Genomic DNA, 20,155 nt, shown 5'->3' on the forward strand with positions numbered 1-20,155 from the left:
GAAGATGCATTTGATGAAGCATGGGGACATCTTTCAGTGTTTAACTGAAGAGGGCATTCTGGATTATGAAAGAATTAGTTCAGCGTTTTTATAACATGGAAACAATATTATTATGGAAATAATATTTAATACAAATTCCTTTTCTTATCTTCATCATACTTAAATTTAATAAAGACAAAATTACAGGATTCATCATGCTGAAACAAAACCCACAAAAATCACACCTGACTTGCTCTAAGTCCAATCTTAGGCATTTTTGAACTTTTAGAACACGAAATGTCATATATATTAATCTTCCCAGTTAAAAAGAAATTTTAAAATACCCAGACTCCAACTGCCTTGGCTCTCTGACTGACAGAACCATCAGTGTGGCTGGGAGCAGATATTTCTCATTTCCAGTTCAGAAAGCCTTATCTTCCCCTCTCAGCTGTGGTTTGAGGAACTGTGGGTTTGGCATTACCATTAACACCCAAAAGATTGCACAAGCTTGGGATCTATCCCAAGGAAGGAGTGCATCTATCAATAATTTAATAGTAAAGGAATTCTGGAAGGAAAGCTCCTGAACATTCAGTGTGATGGGAATACCAGTATTGAACAGAAACAGTCAAAGAATCAAAGTAGTAAATTCCATCTGTCAGGTGGACAATGTATTTTGCACCACCAAGGTCTGGGTAGGTACCAACCACTCTGACAGGTTTCTTTCATTTTCACTGAATTTCTGCATTATTTATCAGCAAGGCTCTCCCACAGTGCAGTCACAGCACACACACAGAAGGCACCCATTTGTCAGTGTTATCAGCTGTGCTGGATTGCAATAAAATTCTAAATAATTAATGAGTGAACAACTTCAAGCTGTCACAAGCAGTGATTCATTCCAGCTTGAACTCTGGGGAGATTTCAATAGCTTCACTGCTAACTCCAGCTGAAACCCAAAGAACTGCATCTCCTTTGCAACAGCGAAGCATCAAGAAAAGAAAGGAAGGAATTCTGAAGTTGAAAAATAAATCAGCACTTCCAGTATAGGATCAAGACTCAAATGTCACTGAAATCCCAGCAGTGCAACTTCACTAAAAATTAACAGAATTTTACAGAAACCCTGGAGTTGTGATGTTTAGTTTAGTTATTTTAAAGACATTTTGTACTGTCATCTGTCAAGGTCTGTCACTTTCCTGACCAGTGTCAGAGACACACACAGGGACCAAGGAGCCAAATAAACTATTAAAAACAATTACCTGATTTCTTGGCTGTGCTTTGCACTCCTCCAGCACCAGGACTTCCAGGAGAGCCAGTCTTTTTGCTCAGGAGACTGTTAAAGAAACTAGCCAAGACACCTTCACTTGCAGCATTATCTAAAGACAAAAAACAAACATCAATTACACAGAACACTGAGAGCTGGTAAATTATAACCTATTTTCACATAGATACAAATCTCTTGCCAATCAAGCAAATGAACCTCAGCTCTGAGAAAATCTGTCCTTTGTTCAGTTTGAATACCCAAGTCCTTTGCATAGGTAGAGATGGCTGAATGCACATTCCTGCTTTTCTGGAATGATGGGGGGTGTAATGAAATTTTAATCTAAATATTTGTACATTTTAAAGCTTTTAATAAATGTAAAAGCCAAGAGCAAGATTATTAAGTACAGACATGAAATTCACAGACTAATAAGCCCATTAACAACTTGCACAGATGTTCTAGTACAGCCTTTCATGCCACACTGTTTTAACAAATCAAAACTTGGCAATTCAGCAATGAGACAGGATCCAGAAGGGCATTTCACCCCCTGGAAGTGAGGCATGGCCCTACAGTGCACAATCACAAACAACACTGGCCCTGCAGACCTTCTGAATGCCCAGAGGGTAAAGAAGCCCCTCAACACCACGGAGCTGCGTGTCAGGGAAAGATCTCATCTCCAGGTGACTCCATCTGCCACAGCAAATGGCACTGACAAATGGCCCAGTGGAACAGGGTTTGCTCTGGAGTCCAGAATAAGTGATATGAAGTATAAAACTGGTCATAGTTTAGAGCAGTCTCCACCCTAATAATCCACCTGATTCATAATAAATGTATCGAGGCAATTTAAGGAAATTAGGATGCACTCGACCTCTGTCTGACTGCTTGGCACTAACAGAACTCTAGTCCAAGTCACACAAACGACCAGAAAAGAAAAAAACAATCCAAAGTTATGTCATAAATGCATTTCTGTTATTAAACTAGCTATACAATTAGTGAATAAGTACCCAAATTTTTTTACAGAAGTGGATTCACGTTAAGGGAAATAACACATGATAGAACAGTAAAATGCTCATTCATACTTTTAATATTTGGATCTGGTTTCTTAACTGATGTGATTGGTGAGGCACTGGGTACATTGGTGGGACCAGCTCTGCCTTGAGTCCTTGGGGATCCTGCAGGGCCTCTTGCAGGAGATTCCTTAAAAAGTCCAAATCACACACATCAGAAAAGAATTTCAAAGTATTAGTTACATTAAGCAAGCTTAACATCACAGACTTTTTCAGCCTTTCTACTGACAATGTAGTGATGCACACTGGAGAAAGAAAACAAACAAGCACCCAAGACATCAGTTATTTTGGGAATGTGCCACTACTACAGGAAAGGCTGAATCATGGCAGGAAATGTTCAGTTCAATAATCCAATGTTTGCACAGTGAATTCATAAGCAACATTTTAAAATATTGCCTCATTATTTATTTCCTTTTTGCAGTTTGCAGAGATTATGTAGGTTACATGTAAATACAAAAAATGGATCTCTGCAGGTTAGAATCATTCCCTTTTTCCCTCCAAGGAAACAAAACACCTCCTACTCCTTTCCTTGCATCTACTTACTGATGCTCTTGTAGGCGTTGCTGGCTGTTTGGCAAGGAATGACTGCAAAAACAACACATTAGCACATTAAATAGATTTCAAAGAATACAGAGGAATAAAATACAGTGAAGCTGAGTAACCATAAATTGACTTGATCTTTTTCCTGATATTTACAGGATTCTTCTTTGATATTTCCATACTTCCCCACTGTGCCTCTAGAGGACTGACTGCAAGGAGTAAATAAGCTTTGGGCCTTCGTTTCACACAGCCAGCCCGAACTCAAAGCCAAAATCACAGACACCCCAGTCTGTAACCTCCAGGACAATTATAATCCTGGATAGGGACTTATTGCTATATTTTTTAAACTATAGAGTAATAAAGAAAATAGCAAGTTACAGCATAGCCAAATTTGACACAAAGTCTTTCAAACCTCTGGCTGTAAGGAAACTGCAATGCTCAGATGTTAGATTTTAAAAGTATTTCACAGATCAATACAACTGTGTGGTGAAACACAAAGTCTCTTCTTCCTCTTCTCCTTTGACATGTCCATTCTTTCTGTTTTCAGCATATCTTCCCTTCAACTTGCCAACTTAAGTGACCACATTTCCTACTTGCATTTGTTAGAATAAAGTCTTACTTCACAATTACATCTGAATTTGCAAAGCTGAGAAACAGCTACCTGGTGATTTAAATGAGGAATGAAAAACCAAAGGCAATAACAAGGGAGAAATTAAAGTGAAACCTTACATAGGAAGGACTTATTTTCATTCTTCCATTCTTACCTGCTGCTTCATAAGAAATACTTGCTCATCTTCTGCTGCCAGCTCTTTATCATGGACTAACTGTTGAACAAAACATTTTGTTGTTATAAGTAAAAACTGAAATTACTGTAACTGGTTTTTGTGCTTTGGTGATCAAAAGGGAAGAGAGAGGCAAATCTTTAAGACTACTGTTCACTTTTTTTTTTAAATTGTTCTTCCACATTTAAAATAATAGTACCATTAAAGAAGTTGCCATTAAAAAATACTGTAAAATAAAAAATATTGGAGTAGATGAACAGTGATGCCAGAACTGTCCTACAGAGATGAGCACTTTTTAAGTTTGGATACTGATCTCATCTGCATCTCTTCAATGAGCTGACATGATCTTGCTTTGCCTTTGCATGGCAACCTCAAAGCCATGTGAGTACAAATGGAAATGTCCTACAAGAGAATTCTCCATTTTCTGGGTGTGCTTCTGCCCCATGCATGCAAAAATGGTAAATGTAGAAACAGCTATTTCTGGACTGCCTTTCATTCAATAAGGTGAATTGCTTTCTGGGTTTGCTTGCAGTATTTTAAATAACTAATAAATGAAAGCCAGACATTTCACATAATTAGATTAAAAAAAGAGTTACATTTATGTCGTGGTTTCACAATTTATATTTGGAGTTCTTCAATAGTAATAGTCCTTAGCAGCCATTCGAGCAAACTCTACTTATTTGTTGGGATACAGAAAGATATGACCCCTTTTTACCTTTCTTACAGGAGGCTTTACAATGAAGTCCTCATATGCATCTTCTGGTTTTACTGTTGTGAAGTTTTCATGTAAAATGGCAATTTTCTTCTCATTGTCCCAACCAGCAGGTCTGTAAAGAGAATAAGAATTGACCTTTTCTGCAACTTCTACAGAGAACATTTATTTACTGCCCTCTACTTAAACAAGGCAATTTTCTTACAGATCAGCTCTATTACTCAGCTGAATTCCAAGGATCCAAAAACAGGAATAGTATAGTCTGAGTCAAGTAATATGCACTAAGTCACTGTTTAAATTTGGGATTCCACAACACTTGCATGCTAAGTTTTTGAACAACATACCATTTAATTTACTTTCATATCCATGTTACATGCAGTGCAGTGCTAAATAAACCCCCCTGGCACAATGCTGCTTGTCCAGTGACTCACATAAAAACTGCATCCTTCTCTACCACTAAGGCAGGCGTGGTAAACTGGAAACCGTAGGTTTTATGTACAATGTACTTATACAACAGGTCAAGGTTCTTCTCCTCCTTAACTGATGTATAAATCAAGGCAGCCCCATCTGGGCTTCTGGTTAAAGAAAATTAGGTAATATACAGTTTCTAAATCACAATAAGAATTTCAAAACAGGAATGAATAGATTTATAGCTACTAACTAGGCAAAACTAGAGACTTTTAGTATACAGGAATGAAGGGGATATAACAGGGCAAGGCTTGTGGCACTTTTCAGTGACATATACAGAAATTATCCATCCTCCCATGGAAACTGCGTCTTGCTTCACTTGGAAAAAGTCAAAAGCTTAATATACACATGAGATCTCAGGCTTACATGGAAATTGCAATTTCTGAGGGGAAAACCAAGAAAAAACACTTCACAAAATGTAAGGCAAACCCTTTGTAAAAGAACAAAAGGCCAAAGTCCCATGCACAACTTAAAAACTATAAAGTATTTTATACATCTGCCAACATTTTCAAAAAAACAAACTATATACATTACCTAAGGTTAGGTATGTGTAGCATATACCCTAACCAATAACTAAATACCAATAGCAATCTTGCAGAGCAATTTCTTGGATCAATGTTCCGTGCAATTCAACATGAAAACATCTCTTGTTGCCTGCAGATTAGAGGCAATCTCCTCAGCACAGAAAAGGATACACTGTAAGCAGAATCTGCGGATGTGTGACTGAATGAAGTCAAAGTGTTCTTCCCTGTAGTCGTGCTCCTTCTCCAGGACACTCACTGCATCACACTGGCAGAGGCAGGAAAACAAAGCAGAAAAACTCAGGCATTTAACCCCAGCACACCTTCCTTAATCTTACACACTCCCATCACATTTACTTTGAGCCTCTGGTTCTAAAATAGCACTGATAAATCAAACACTAAAGTAATTAACATGTAATTGATAAAGTTATTACTATTTCATTGTCCTGGGGTGACATTATGATGTTTGTATCCCCATTCCTCTGTTCTGTGCCTTTAAGACTGGCTCTGAAGAGTGGAAGTTTTGTTTGGGTTCCTCTTATCAGGGACACAGAGAGAGCGTACATCGGGCTGTTTTTTCTCTCTTCTTGCTTAGCTTGCTGCTTGGCTGGCTTGCTTTTCTGCTCTTGCTTCTGCTCTGCTTTGCCTCTGCTTATTAGTTAGTTTAGCCAAACAGTCCACATTGCTTCCTGGACTGTTTCTCCTCTCCTGTTCCTGTGACCATCTCGAACCTGCTCCGGACTGGGACCTGGGAACACCGAAGGTTCGGCTGCAGCAGCTGGCCCAGCGCCGGAGGGACTGAGAACAGAGCAACCACCCCCGACAGAGACTTTCTGATTTTGCCATCTTTCTCAGAGCGGTGTCATTGGGTATTGTTCATTTTGTGTGCTGGGGGTGCTGTGTCTGTCAAATAAACAGGTTCTTTCCACCTCTCTCCGAGGAATTCTTCCCGAACCAGTTGGGGGGGGAGGCCGTGTGGGTTTTGCTTTCTGGAGGGGCCCTCCTTTGCAGATTCTTTAACAAATTTGCCCTAAACCATTACATTCATCCAAATAAAAATTGATGTCAATGGCAGAAGCTCACTTGTAGAACAAATCCTCCACGGTTAATCCAGAATTCCTTCTGCCTGTCTGCAGAAGGCATGCCTTTCACAGAGGAGCAGTGAAAGCCAAGAGAAGCAGAGCCTCACCTTAGTACACACCACGAGCACAGGAATGCCCAGGTTGCGAGTCAGCACGTTGTCTCCCAAGGGAAGGGACACGTGCTCGTCCTCCTGGCCAGACGAGGGGCCTCTCCTCTGTGGTGATCCTTGGTAACCTTCTTCAGGTTCTACATACTCCTGAAACTCCTTGATAACTATTAAAAGAGAGAGATTCTTAGGCTGCAACAAAGGAACTAGCTCTTTTTAAACCACAATTAATCTACAACTAACTAGAAATCTTAAGGGGTCTTTTAAATTTTTATACTACATGAGAACTGAATGCAAGTTCAGCCTTGTTGCCCTTTCCAACAGCACAATACTCCTCCACCAAAACTTACAGGAAGCTAAATCAAGTGGGATCTGGAGTCATTATAAATAATTACAATTATTTGCAAAAATGCATATTCCTGAACATTTCATTATAGGGCAGTTGACAACAGGAAACAAATGTGGTTTTATAGCAACACAGCCTATACCCTGCAATTTATACCTATTGTGGAAGAAGGCATGGTGAAAATATAAATGTACATAGAAAACACCAACCTGAAACAGCCACTTTTCCTTATGAACTTTAGCTCCTATTACTCTACATTTCTGTTGCAGGCATCCAGTGCTACAAATATAAAACCTATCTGCATAAACACAGACTCAAGAGCATCTGCAGGCTACCTGAAGAGACTCAGCTGCATTCTGGAAAACTACAGTGGGGTCCAGAGGAAACTCGATGCTTTCTATGTATTAGTAGTTTGATTATATTGCAACAGTATTTATGGCAATAGTATTAAGGTAATTTTGGAAATGCTCTGTGAACTCACACATGCCTTATCAAATGTGGGCTGCAATCTACACTTGAATGTATTTTATTCAAGACCAAAGCCACAGACCAGCTAAATCTGTGTCCTGGATGTGGCTGCTCCAGGCACTCACTGTCCCGAGGCCCTGGGCTCTCCCCCTCCTCACTCAGCCATAAGGAACCCTCAGGAAAGAGCCAAGCAAACTCCATGATCTGCTCCCACAAGGGCTCCATTTCAGAAACAGTGGGAGCAGAGTGACTGCAGGGGCAGTCAGGAAAACTCCTTAGAAAAGCCACCAATCTCCAGCCCAGCCACACAGGGAGGCTGCTCAGAGCACCCCCTGTACCAGGGAAGGAACTGCAATGAGCCTCCTGAGCTTTAGGAAGTGGTAAAACCTCAGGGAAGCTTCTTATACAAGCCCTGCAAAAAGAAGTCATGGTACCTTTCCAAACAGGAACCACTCCTGCAATGGCATGGGTGTGTGGAAGGAAGAACAAATCAGAAAACTCTTCTGTTTAAAGCTGCACAATCTACAATGCTTAGCTGAAATATAAAATTGTGTGATTCTTGTGGAAGTCCCTTCCAGAGAAAAGCCTAAAAACTCCAAACTAAATATAGACCATAAGACTTCCAATCACCAATTCAATATATGCCAGGGTGCAAGGAAACACAAACAAATGAAAATGAAATGCAGTTCCTTTTAACATGGGGAGACAGTGCCTTCTTGTGGAGGAGAAACAGCAGCGCTCCAAAGGATGCTGTCTTCAGGACTGCTTCTTAGTCAAAAATTCTATCACACATTCTGCACATTCCACATGTTTATTATCTCACCAGAAGAGAAGCATTTAAAAACAAAGGGAGTTTTTTGAAGTGCCACTTTCCTTTATTAGCTTTCCCATTACTATTTATTTTTGAGGCCAAGTGTATTAGAGCAGTTCAGATTAGTCTCTCTGACTTAAACAGAAAAGACTATTTGACAATACAGCTCTCAATTTACCACAGCATTATAATCAGACAGGATTCCTTTCCTGGGTTTTGTTCATATCAAAGCAAAATAATCTTTTCTTTACTGAGCATAAACCCCTTCATATTTGGGGAAAAAAGAACTCTCCCAAAAAGAGAAACAGTCAACAACATGAGAAAACACAAGATGCTGTAAAAATTTTAGAAATGTAAGTAAGAGCAAATGCAACATCTTTTGTTTTTCCTTTTTTTCTAATGAGCTATGAATATTAGCTCCTCCCCATAGTTCTAACAGAGGAATCCTCTTCTATATAGTATGGAAAACAACTATTTTCTTTATTAAGAAATAGTGAAAATTACTTTAGTTTAAGGTTTTTCAACAGGAAATACCCCCAAGATGATGCACATAAAATAGGAAGACAGAAAAACAACAGTTCCTCTGGAAATCTGTAAAATTCTGCCACCCATCACTAAGGTGGAGTTCTCAGAATGGCCTATTTCGTTAATAAAATTCTCACCAGGTGATGATGTGCCATTGAAATCCCACATCCACTACAGAGTGCTCATTCATGTACCAAACTTGTGGCTCTTTGGAGTTTGGCATTGACACAACAAATGAAAGCAAGGTTCCAGCACACTTATGTTGCTGATTTTCACACAAGGCACTGCAAGGTAGCTCCACCAAAAAGTGCTGCATCACCCAGGACATGCATTGACTAGAAGCACCACTGAGACAGCAATCCACAATTATTAGCTTTGGTTGTTCCAGCAACAGTAATCTGCTCAGGCTTGGAGTGCTCTTAAACTGCAATGTGGAAATGCAGGCAAACACTCCAACTTAATGGATAAATCCCAAAGGCCCTGAACGGCAAAATGAGAAAAAGGAAGAATGTTTTTCTGAGAAAATCATTCCATATTTACACTCTTCAAAGTTTCACAATCACTTTTAGCTTTTTTTGTGCTCTATCTTTACTGATCATTAAAAATTTTAGTCTTGTGAAAAAAAATTCTCGACAAAAGATACCGGGATAAACTATTCTTTAAAAATCTTTTAGCTTAAGAAATCTTTAAGCTCCATGTCAAATCAGAAAAGCAAAAAGGTAGACAATCTAAAACTAATTCAGCTTGAATGGGACAGTACACAATTTGCAAAAACATGTTATTTTGTTTCAATTCTTTAGCTTCAAACACCCCAGAGGTCATTGGTATAATTGCCATTTTACCAGTACACCTCTTTTCTGCAGTTCTCGATTGCTGACAGCCACCTTATCTGCTCTGCTGTCTTAAAAAGGGAGGCAACATCCCTGAAATAATTACTCGAAGAATGAATTATCAGAATTGAGCCTGAATTAAATGGACATAGCTGACATTATGTACCTGAGTCCACCTTAGCCAAGGTATTGGCAAGGAGTAGAAGGAGCTCAGAGATGGAGTGAGTGCAGGCAGGCAATGCTCTGGGTGCATCCCTTGGCCTCCATGTGTGTCCTGCTGCCCACTCTGGAAGCTCTTTAACTCCAAAGGGAAGCTTCTCACGAGTCAGAATGTCAACCAGCAAGCCCAGGAGCAAGGGCTGGGTGCAGAAAGGCCTCCCAGCAGAGACAAGCACCAAAGCCCAACTGCACTGCCAAGGGTGAGCTAACAAAGGCATCTCTGCAAACTCTGAGGACCTGAGCAATGCAGAAGGAACAGCCTGGCAGCACTTGCAGCCAGTGGGGCAGGAGTGGGCAGTGTTTCCCCAGGGTTCCTGGTGCTGAGTGTGACAGCCAGGGAAAGCACTGGGGACATTCAGCTGGGGATGGAGGAGCAGGAGTAAGGGAATCCTCTGCCAGAGAAGTCAGGGGGTCTTATGCTGCAGGGGGCTTAAATTTAGCACATCCCATCACTCTGCACTCCATTTCTATGTTTCAACTGCCCTCATGTCAACTTCATTATCCTGGTTTTCACATATTTGAGCTGTTGCAAGCCAGTGACTTCATTTTCTACGTGGCAGCCTACCCCAGGAGGCACAGGCAGCAGGATTTCAGCAAGGAGAGCTTTGCTGTGCAGCTTCAGGAGGGGCAGCAGTGCCAAGGCAGTCACCAGGCATGTGTGCAGTACCCTGGCACAGTTACCAGGGCCTTTCCTCAGGAGGGGCTGCTGAGGGAATTACAGGACATGGTGGCCAAGGTTCTGAGCACAGAGCTGGCCCCAGGGACAGTCTACCAGAAGCCAGAGATGTGTCCAGGTGACACAAGGGTCCAGCACAAGGCCTGAGAATAGGAGATGGAAATTTGAAGCCACCAAGGCCCTGTGTGGCACAGCTGAGCCAGGGGATGGCACTGGAGCCAGGCAAGGGGGAACTCAGCCCCTCTCCCATCTCCTCTTCCCTTGGCTCCAGCAGAGCTCAGAACAAACCAGGAGTTTCTATGATACTTTAGAATTCTCTATCTAACATACCACTATTAGAAAGCCTTCTAAGTTCCTCAGACAGGGCACTCAAGCTGTGCCATAGCTCCTTCACAGAGTGCACTCTGAAGGGAAGGCTGAAAAGCTTCTCTTTCCAAAAGGAAAATTTAAGTGCACAAACTCGCCCTTTATTTGGATTGCCATAACATTTGTAGCATCTCACAAACGTGCAAATTGGGTTGGATTTTGATACTAGAACTGCCTTTCCATTTCCCATTCCAAAAATCTCTGACACTTTTTTTTCCCCTAAAACCTCTCATATTTTATTTCTTGTTTAAATGTAACCTGATGATCAAACCTGGGTGGTTTCAATCATGAAGTCCAAACTGCAGCTGGTATGCTGTACGCACAAGGCTTCTGGGAACACAATATTTAACATTCAGAGAGGATTATCAGCTATACAAATACACCTGAGTGGTCACAGGTCACACAGATCACACTGCTCCCTGTGGTAGCTCAGGAGCCTTGCAAGGGTTCCACACTCCAGCAGAGAGAGCCACCAGGAGCAAAAGCAGCAAGCACAAAGGATCAGGCTGAATCTACTTCATCTAAAAGAACTGGAAGTTGCTAAGGTCTTTTCCACTAAAGACATTTATTTTGGAGTAATTCAATGTGAAAACAGAAAAAAAAAATCTCAAGAAACATTCAATGCTACTTTAGGAAAGCACTGCAGGATCCAATACTGCAACAATGACTGCCTGCCAGTGCTAGATTCCATCCTGCCATGGATATGCCAGGAAAGAAGGTTAATTTATACAACATTCCTGAAGTCACAGGGTAGGAATGGCTGTAGTGAGACACAATTAGCTGCACCAGGTTCACAGAAACCAGAACCAGTTCTGAGCCACCAGAAAAACGAGGGCAGAGAGACTTTCTGTAAGACAAGCACAGTATGGGAATGGGACCTGGCTGAGATATCACAGCAAAGCAGACAGCTCACTTCATCACTGAATTTTGTCACCATCATTTAAAAACTGAATCTGTCATTTTATTGAGTTTTTTTTTTAATTGCCCTTTTTAAAAATTAAATTATTAAAATCTCATTATTGCCCAGGATCTAGACCAATAATTCACCTGATGTTTTGTCAGCGCAGCAAAACTGGAAGAGTGGTTTTAAAGCCTAACACAGTATATTGAATTAGTATTGCAATGACAACTTAGGAGTAATTTTTATCCAACCCATTCTCAAAACACTGGCCCAAAGAAATCCATCAAATGTTGTGAGAGCTAATTAAAAACCAACAGCAATGTATGTATGCACAAAGACTTACACTTCTGCTCCATGTGCCTCATCTCTTCTGGAGGAATTTTCATCTTATCAATGTGTTCTTGCAAGACACTGGCCCATTTCTGTAAAGACTCCATAACAGTCCAAGGTCTAGACATATCTGCAACAAAGACCACGATGGTGTCTTGCAGGGATTCAGCAGAAACAGCAAACTTCAGCAGCCCTTTGTGGTACAAGTCTCCATCCAGGATCCAGACATTGCAGCGAGTGTGATCTGAAAGGAAAAGGCACAGTTGGAAGGCAGCAGATGCCAGGGCTGGGAATGACCAGGTGGGAGCATCAGTGTTCAGCAGAAGGAGCAGATCCAGCTACCAGCACACTCTGCCTGCTTATTTATGACAGGTTGCTGTGTAAATGCCTATGTTAGGCAGAAATGCTTTCATTTCTGGGTTCAGAACATTTTCCTTAAAAAAATCATTTCTGTTCTTGAGCTTTTACTCAGGACAGTTTTTAATTGCTGCACAACATTCCTGCATCAGAAACAAGCCCAGTGAACCCAGAGCACAGGGGATGTGTGTGTAAGGCCCCAGCCCAGCAGGGGATGAACGCTGCCCTTGGTGTCTCCCACACACAAACTGGTTTCACACACTCAAGAAACTTCCCAGCAGAAATAAGCTGCAAACAAGATACCAGCAATAAGCAGCTTAAGTTTCTAGCACAGGAGTGGGAGGAGCAAATAGAGGATGAACTCCCCAGCTTCCCAACAAGGTTGTGCCACCTGCTCTTAACTCACACTGACTTAACACCAGCTCCTTCTGCAGGCTCCTGACCAAATGGGCACTGGGGAAATGAGCTGGTATTGCAGCTTGTGTGTTTCTTCCACAAGTGTTTTTGATAGTGGCAGGATGCTTCATTGGAATGCAAGGCAGAGTAGAGGGGGATCAGCTGGGTCAGCTGGCATTTTACCCCAAAACTGAATTCTTGGCAGGAGTATAAGAACTGAAAAAGAAGCTTCCTCCAGAAATGATGTACCAGGTAGCATGAACAACAAACTCTTCCAAATTAAAAAAAAAAAGAAAAAAAAAGAGGGAAGGAGAGAGAGAACATTATCCTCAGGACTTCCTGCTGAAGAGGAACAACTTCATTGTTTCTATCTTCTAGATTCTTCTTAGTACCCCTCCCTAAGTATTCCCTATTTTACTACAGCCATCCAGAGGGATCAGTGAGTCTCTCTTGCACTACATACACAATATGTCATTTCTGAAACACAGAGATATGCAAACCAGCCACTGCAGAACCCAGATTTTCAAAGCAGCTCCTGAGCTTCATAATTACCCTGCCTCACTGTACTTCTGTGTCCTGAATCTTTCAGCTGCACAAAATAAATCCAGTTACTATGGCTATCAGAACTTTATTCTGGGAAGGAATCCACCCCTCTTGACTGCAGAAAAAGACAAAAGCTGGGTTAAGAAATCTGGAGGAAGAAAAGATGACAGATATATACATCCTACCTGTTTAATCAGGCCTTGGACAAAATTACTGAGCAGCCCAGTTTCAGGCACCTCATCAAGGTGCTGCATGTGGCAGTCTGTGTTTAGCATTTGTTGTAAGTTCTGTTGGGCTGTGCTAAGAAATTCCAACATCAGCCATCACACAAACAGGCCAACAACCACACTGGGAACTTACAGCTCCTCTCACTGCCAGCTGCACCCCTCCATTCACTCCACAGTGATGGGTAAGCCCTGTGGAGCTCAGAAATGCACAAATGAAATATCTGTGGAGGACTCTCTGCATCCTGGAAACATCCTGTGTACACCCCCAAAGCAGCAGCCTCCCAGTAAATAAAAACCCCGTGAGCTTTCCATGAGCTAACAGTTATTAATAGACAGGGACTGTGTGTATGTACAACTGTCTCCTTGGAGCATGAAGGGAAGTTTTGAAAACCTAATGCAAATCTATCCATACTTTATGCAAGTTTACAGCTTTCTGCAGTGCTGATGGATTCTCCTATGGGGAATACTCTGCAGAAAAGACTTTCACACCTGGGCAAGTTAGAAAAATTATAAAATCCAAATTCATTGCTTCTTAGTCTTGTTTTAAAGCCAATATCTAAGGTTAAAATTGTTTTGTTTGCTATGCTCCTTTGTTCCCCTTAAGGATTTAATTTTTGCTTAACGTGTGGAATGCAGACTGGAATTAGAATACAGGTGGAACTACCACTCACAGTCAATCTGCTAGGAGGCCTTGCACTCACATTAAAATGTACTCTAGCAAAAAAAAAAGTAACATTGTATGTAAAGGAAAGGTTTTGCTCCTTTCCAACAGGACAGAGGAATGTCTTGTGATTCACATTTGCTAAAACATCAAAATACAGCACTGGGTGCTCATAATTTGGCAAGGACCTGGTGGTAAATTCAGCTTTGTCAGCACCACATCAAGCTTGGTCTTAGCCATGAATGTTAACTGGGCCCTTCTCACTGGCCATGACACAACATACAAAAACAGAGCAAACAATTCCCAGGTCCTGTTGGGAAAGCAGGAGCAACTTATCACAGGCTATTACAAAAGCTGCTAAAATCACATCTCTAAATCCTGTCAATATTCCATTGGCCCTTTAGTCCTGAAAAAGATTTTCCAGCTTTGATGAATTTTATTGCACATGGTTGATTCTGTGAACTGCAACTACATCTGCATCTACTCAAAAGATATCAGTGGCAATTACATATCCCTTGCTCAAGCTGTGAAGAGAAGCAAAAAAGGAGAAAACTTTCAAGAAAACTATTTTAAAAAAAGACTATTTTTCTCATTAGAAACTAGTGCAGCAGCAAGACTTGGCTCAATCTGGAACAACCAGTTCAGCTGGAATATGCATATGATATGGCTGAAGCCAGTCCAAACCTGAGGCAGAACCCAAGACTGCTTTGTTTTGTTACAAGCAAGAATGCAAGCCCAGAATGGCTCCTCTTCCCTGCACACTGGGCACAGGAGCATCTGCAGCCTGGCAGGTGAGAAATGTCCCTGTGGTGCTCCAGCTGACACACAGAGCACAGAGCAGGCCATGCAGTCTGGCTCCCTGCTCTGCTCTACATCCCCACTGCAACTCTGCCCTGCAGGGGCCTCTGAAAGCTACTCTGGAAACACAGATCCTTTAGGAAAACTGTGCACAGCTTCCCTTCTACCTCCTATGAATTCAGAGTCTCAGCCCTCAAAAGCAGACTAACCAGTAGAGACAAAAACCATCTGTTCATCATAAAGACAGGCAAAAAACTGAAATTTGCCACACTCCCTGAGAAATTCCACTAATGGAGGGCTCTGGGGCCTGAGCTCCAGGATCAGTTAATGTTCAAAGCTGAGGTTGCAGGCAGTGCTATAAATGCTTTCATCCACATGAACCACAGTGCCATGTATGCAGGAGCAGCCATATGCTCTAAGGATAATGCAGCTGGGGATTTAGGAGAATCCTCTCTCTCCCAGGATTGCTTCTCAGGTCTCTTCAAACCTCTTTCTGAGCAAATGCCTTGGCCTAGGCAGCATTTGGGATAGTGATAAAATATAACTATAAAATAAAAAGGTATCTTTTTAGATACCTCTTTATTTTAAAAGAAAGAGACTTTTCAGACAGAGATTCAGTAGCAGACTTGGAATCTCAGTATCCTGAGCCCTGCATCCTCAGTATTCGCAGCATCCTGGGAAGCAAAGCCCACATGTCACCCTGAGCAGTGATACCTGGCACAGCTGGAGCAGCTGGACAGAGCACTGTGTGCCCATGTGCCTCCAGCTGCCAAGAAACCAGCAGGGAACATGGAAATCCACCCATGGGCACCTCTGTGAGCCACAGGGCAGAGATACTTCCTGGACTTTCCTACAAACCAAAAAGAACAATTTAATTGCTGAGCTGATCTTAAGGATGAAAGTAACAGTAAACTAAGATTGCATCCAGCAATCCAGAAATATTCTACTTTAGATGTAGGAGCAGCCAGGTTCAAACATCCCTTGAAGAGGAATGGGGAGGGGAGACCACAGCATAGGAAACAACAAAGATTTTCCCTAAGCTTTCCTAGGGGAAGTGGGAAGTAGATAATGAATGACTCAGCATTACAAGGAAAATATTTCTCCTGGACAGAATAAACTTATCTGAAGTGAAGAAGAATAAGAGAGCAAATAAATCTTCTATCACCTGGGAAAGAAGCTGAGATCATCTCACTCCACTGCAGAGTTTCAGTTACCAGTGTTGACCTGGAACCCCTGGAAATCCTTCTGATCTCATCTTGGCTAGGTTGGAGTCTAACAAAAAGCAGAGACCCTCAGAACCACCCATCTGCTCCTGAGCTCCTGAATGCATACTCTGAGTTCCTTATGGCTCCCAGAATTGTGGATCAATTATAAAGCCTTTGTTCCCCAATCTGTACATGAGCATACACTCATCTGAAGCACACAGAGAGTTTAAAAACCAAATCCAAACCTGTCCTAGAGAAGAAAGAGCGTTATCTCTGCCTGCTGGGAGGTCCTGACCCACTTTGCTATTTATTTTGCTTGTGGATGACACTAATGAGACAGAAAGGAAAAAGGCATGTATTATTAGCTCCTAACACACCCATTAGAGGATGCATGCAGACCTGAATTGGCCAGCTGAGCCTGTAGTCAGTCAAAAAGATCTCTTTTTTCCCTGCTAGTGCTGCCTGAGTTCTTATGACAGGCCTCTCCTAATCACTTCAAATACTTATCACTTTCAGCCACTCAGGAATAGCCCCAAAATACTTCCAGTGTAGGAATACACTTGAGCTTTGATAGATAACACCAGGGAAAATAGCACAGCAAACATTTTTCTGCTTGTAACAGCATCTCCTTTGAAGCTGCAGAGGCCTGATGACACAGGCTGTCCCAGCCCTCCTAATCATAGGGGCTTTTTCCACCCTGAAGTGTTTATGCAGAACTAAAGCAGATTTTGCACGGTGGAAAAGCACTTACAGCCAGAACCTGAAGAAGCACTTTAAATGACAGCCCAAAAGATTTTTAGGAACTGCAAGGAGGCCCCTGGAAGATATGGCAATGCACTCATCCTTTCATTGTGCCTAACAGTATCCAAAGGGAGTTCCTGCCACGTGAGTGCAGGCCCCATCTCCATAACAACCAGTCACATATGGCACTTAATCACTCCTGCAAGCCTTCAGTGCATCTCCAGTTCCAAAATACCATTATAGGATCTTCCTACTTGTTCCCAGGGACAGGCATGAACCACCACCACTGCTTCCCTCTGCTGAGCTCTGAAGGAAGTCATGAATAGGGAGAATGACATTCCATTCTCCATTTTTAAAGACAATCCAACCCAAGGAGGCCTAGCAGCTTGCCCAAAACGAGATCAGGAGAAGCACATTTAGGAGCAAAGATAAAGAACTCACTCCTCATCTCCTCCTGTCCCCAGCCTCCTCAAAAATATGAGTAATGTGATCACGAGGCCTGCTTTTAAATGGTCCCTTGGCATAATCTCCCTCCATACAGCAGAGAGACAAGAGATCAGCAACAAAAAGACAAGGGGCAAAGAGCAAAGAGATCAGCTCCAGCTTGAGAAAAGTAAACGCTTATTCTGACTTTAAGTTCTCAGTCAACTAGAGCAAAACATCTGCTAGCTAACCAAAATTCCACACACAGCCCGATGAGAAACACCCTGCGCCCAGAAATCCCCGCTGAGCAAGAAGTTCTCAGGGATGTATCCCTCTGTTTCTCTAGTCACACAGTAGCCACAGCAAAGCCACAGCAGCTGCTACAAAGTCACCACCAGCCAAGGGATCTCCCCTAGGCCAGCAGGGATCCCGGAGCTGCCCTGCCCCAGGCAGGCACTGAAAAACCTTTCCCTCCACACAAATGGACACAGCTCCAAAACTCCCAGCACCACCAGCTGAACCAGCCACCGGGGCGTAGCCCAGAACACACTCATCAAAGCACAATTATTAAAACAGCATGGCAGCCACTTCATTAAAGAGATTGCATTTGAAACAAACTTACCATCTCTATCTTCATCGTGAATATTCAAATACAAGTATTCCAGTCCTCTTCCTTTCTTGCCATGCTCTGCTCCCTGTATTTTAGCCATGAGTGTGGTTTTGCCTGAACCATCATCACCTGCCAGTAAGTTTGTAGAGGAAAAAAAGACACCTTCAGAATTACATTTGACTTCACAGAAAAGATTTTTTCACAACTTGCTTAATTAATGAGAAGCATCCTTGCACACTTCTGAATCACAGTTATCTGCTGTTCTCCTTCAAGTGTTTCAGCTAAATCCAGTGGCATACACCAGAACAATAAGAATGAAGAACCATCTTATTCTCTATTTTTACTTAAAATAGGCTATCTATTTAACAGTGGAAATCAAAGAGAAAGCAGATCCATAGGCACAAGACAAGACCACAAATCAAATTACATAACCCAACTGTAACGACCCCATGTGCCAGTTTGCAATAATCGGTGTTTGGAATACACTTTGTTTCTATAAATAAAAAAGCAACAAACCAACACCCAAACTTACCAAAAACAAGGATATTCTTGCCCGATGGCAATTTAGATCTGGAGCGTGTGGAGACTTCGCTGAGGATAGAGGACCTGGGGAAGCAGCAGCAGAGCGGCGGCGTTAGCGCGGCCCGGAGCGGTGACAGCACAGTGAGCTCAGCACATCCGCACCCACCGCCGGCACATGCGGGCTGGGCACGGCGGGGCTGTCACAGCCACAGCTGCGCTCTGCAGCACCGCAAGTGTGCCACCTTCCACACAAGAGCTTCTGTGATTTCTAAACCACGGGCAGGGACATTTAAAGTTCTCCTCCCTTGCAAGAGGCCGCAATAGTGCAGAACATTACTTTCCAACTAACTCTCATCGCAATCGATTGCTGTATTCGATATAGGGCCTTCTGCCACGATAGGTATTTTTGTAAGCGTTCTTTAGAAATAAAAGCCGAAAACACACGAGATCGCCTTGGCCGGAGGCGGCCCCGCGGACGTCCCGCAGAGCTGCGGTCCCGGGCCCCGCTGCCTCGCTCTGCGTCATCCCCGTACTCCCGTCCCTGGGCCCGCGGCGTTCCCGTCACGCACGCCCGGGCCCCCCGGCGCTGTCCCCGGGCCCCGCCGCCGCCGCCCGCGGGACCCAAGCGCGGCCCCGACCGGCCGAGAGCCCGCGCTCCGCTTCAGCCCAGCGGAGCCGGGGCTCACCCGGCCGTGCAGGCCCCGGGCGGCCGCGGGCGCTCACCAGAGGTTCTGCCCCTCGTCCTCCTCGCCGGGCAGCTCGGCCCCGCCGGGCCCGTCCGGCCCCAGCAGCTTCTTCTCCGCCAGCACCGGCGCCATCTTGGAGCCGCCACAAAGAGTGACTTCACCGGGCCGCGAGGACCCCGCCCCGCCCCGCCCGCCCGCGCGCGCCGCCGGCCCCGCCGGCCCCCGCGCCCCGCGGCCGCCCCGCCAGCCCCGCGCGCGCCGCGCCCGCCCCGCGATCAGGCGGTGCCCGGGCAGCCCCGGCCGCGGCCCGCCCTGCGCGCGCCGTCCTGGGGCCGCCAGCGCCCCCTGCTGCCCGCGGAGCGGCACCGCTCGGGAACCGCCTCCCGCACCCGGCCCCGCTCGGGAACCGCCTCCCGCACCCGGCACCGCTCGGGAACCGCTCGGGAACCTCCTCCCGCACCCGGCACCGCTCCGGAACCGCCTCCCGCACCCGGCACCGCTCGGGAACCGCTACAGAACCTCCTCCCGCACCCCGACACCGCTCCGCAACCTCCTCCCGCACCCAGCACCGCTCGGGAGCCTCCTCCTGTACCCCGGCACCGCTCGGGAAGCTCCCGCTGCACCCCAGCACCTGCTCATGTACCTCCTCCTATATCCCGGGTACCTTCCCTGGCACTTGCTCAGGTACCTTCTCCTGATCTTCGGTTCCTGCCCTGGCACCTCTCCACAGCCACGGTCCCCACCCCGCCGTGCCCCGCCAGTGCAGCCGCGGTGCCGGCAGTGCCGGGGCAGATCTGGATGTGCACACCGTGTAAATTGTTGCTGATTGATCAAGCTGTAATTACCACCCCATCCTCACACCCCCAACACCCTCTGTTAGACCAACAGAACCAGGAGAGCATGGCAGGGTGTTTACAAACGGACTTTCCTCGATGGTTTGTCAGTCATTCTAGCTTTTCAAAGTGCTGGAATACTGCCCTGGGTGGCCCAATCGGCCTAAA

General features: G+C 44.2%; 1 protein-coding gene and 1 long non-coding RNA gene across 2 annotated transcripts in view; one reads left to right on the forward strand and one right to left on the reverse strand.

Annotated features, from left to right (window-relative positions):
• The window catches only part of LOC113460327 (uncharacterized), a 21,772-nt gene extending 17,322 nt beyond the window's left edge, over window positions 1-4,450 (forward strand). The window contains exon 4 of the long non-coding RNA XR_003382149.2: window positions 3,389-4,450. This is a non-coding gene — a long non-coding RNA (uncharacterized LOC113460327). The remainder of the gene's footprint in view (window positions 1-3,388) is intronic.
• The window catches only part of DYNC1LI2 (dynein cytoplasmic 1 light intermediate chain 2), a 25,567-nt gene extending 6,217 nt beyond the window's left edge, over window positions 1-19,350 (reverse strand). The window contains exons 1-12 of the mRNA XM_074551036.1: window positions 19,192-19,350; window positions 18,479-18,552; window positions 17,959-18,075; window positions 11,999-12,229; window positions 6,514-6,680; window positions 5,499-5,592; window positions 4,767-4,902; window positions 4,339-4,450; window positions 3,606-3,665; window positions 2,845-2,886; window positions 2,314-2,431; window positions 1,233-1,349 (exon numbers count right to left, since the gene is read on the reverse strand). Of these exons, the coding sequence (XP_074407137.1) occupies window positions 1,233-1,349; window positions 2,314-2,431; window positions 2,845-2,886; window positions 3,606-3,665; window positions 4,339-4,450; window positions 4,767-4,902; window positions 5,499-5,592; window positions 6,514-6,680; window positions 11,999-12,229; window positions 17,959-18,075; window positions 18,479-18,552; window positions 19,192-19,286 (1,363 nt within the window). The 5' untranslated portion in view covers window positions 19,287-19,350. The remainder of the gene's footprint in view (window positions 1-1,232; window positions 1,350-2,313; window positions 2,432-2,844; window positions 2,887-3,605; window positions 3,666-4,338; window positions 4,451-4,766; window positions 4,903-5,498; window positions 5,593-6,513; window positions 6,681-11,998; window positions 12,230-17,958; window positions 18,076-18,478; window positions 18,553-19,191) is intronic.
• Window positions 19,351-20,155: the final 805 nt, after the last annotated feature.

Source organism: Zonotrichia albicollis, chromosome 13 (assembly GCF_047830755.1).
Source record: "Zonotrichia albicollis isolate bZonAlb1 chromosome 13, bZonAlb1.hap1, whole genome shotgun sequence".
Classification (NCBI taxonomy): Eukaryota; Metazoa; Chordata; class Aves; order Passeriformes; family Passerellidae; genus Zonotrichia; species Zonotrichia albicollis.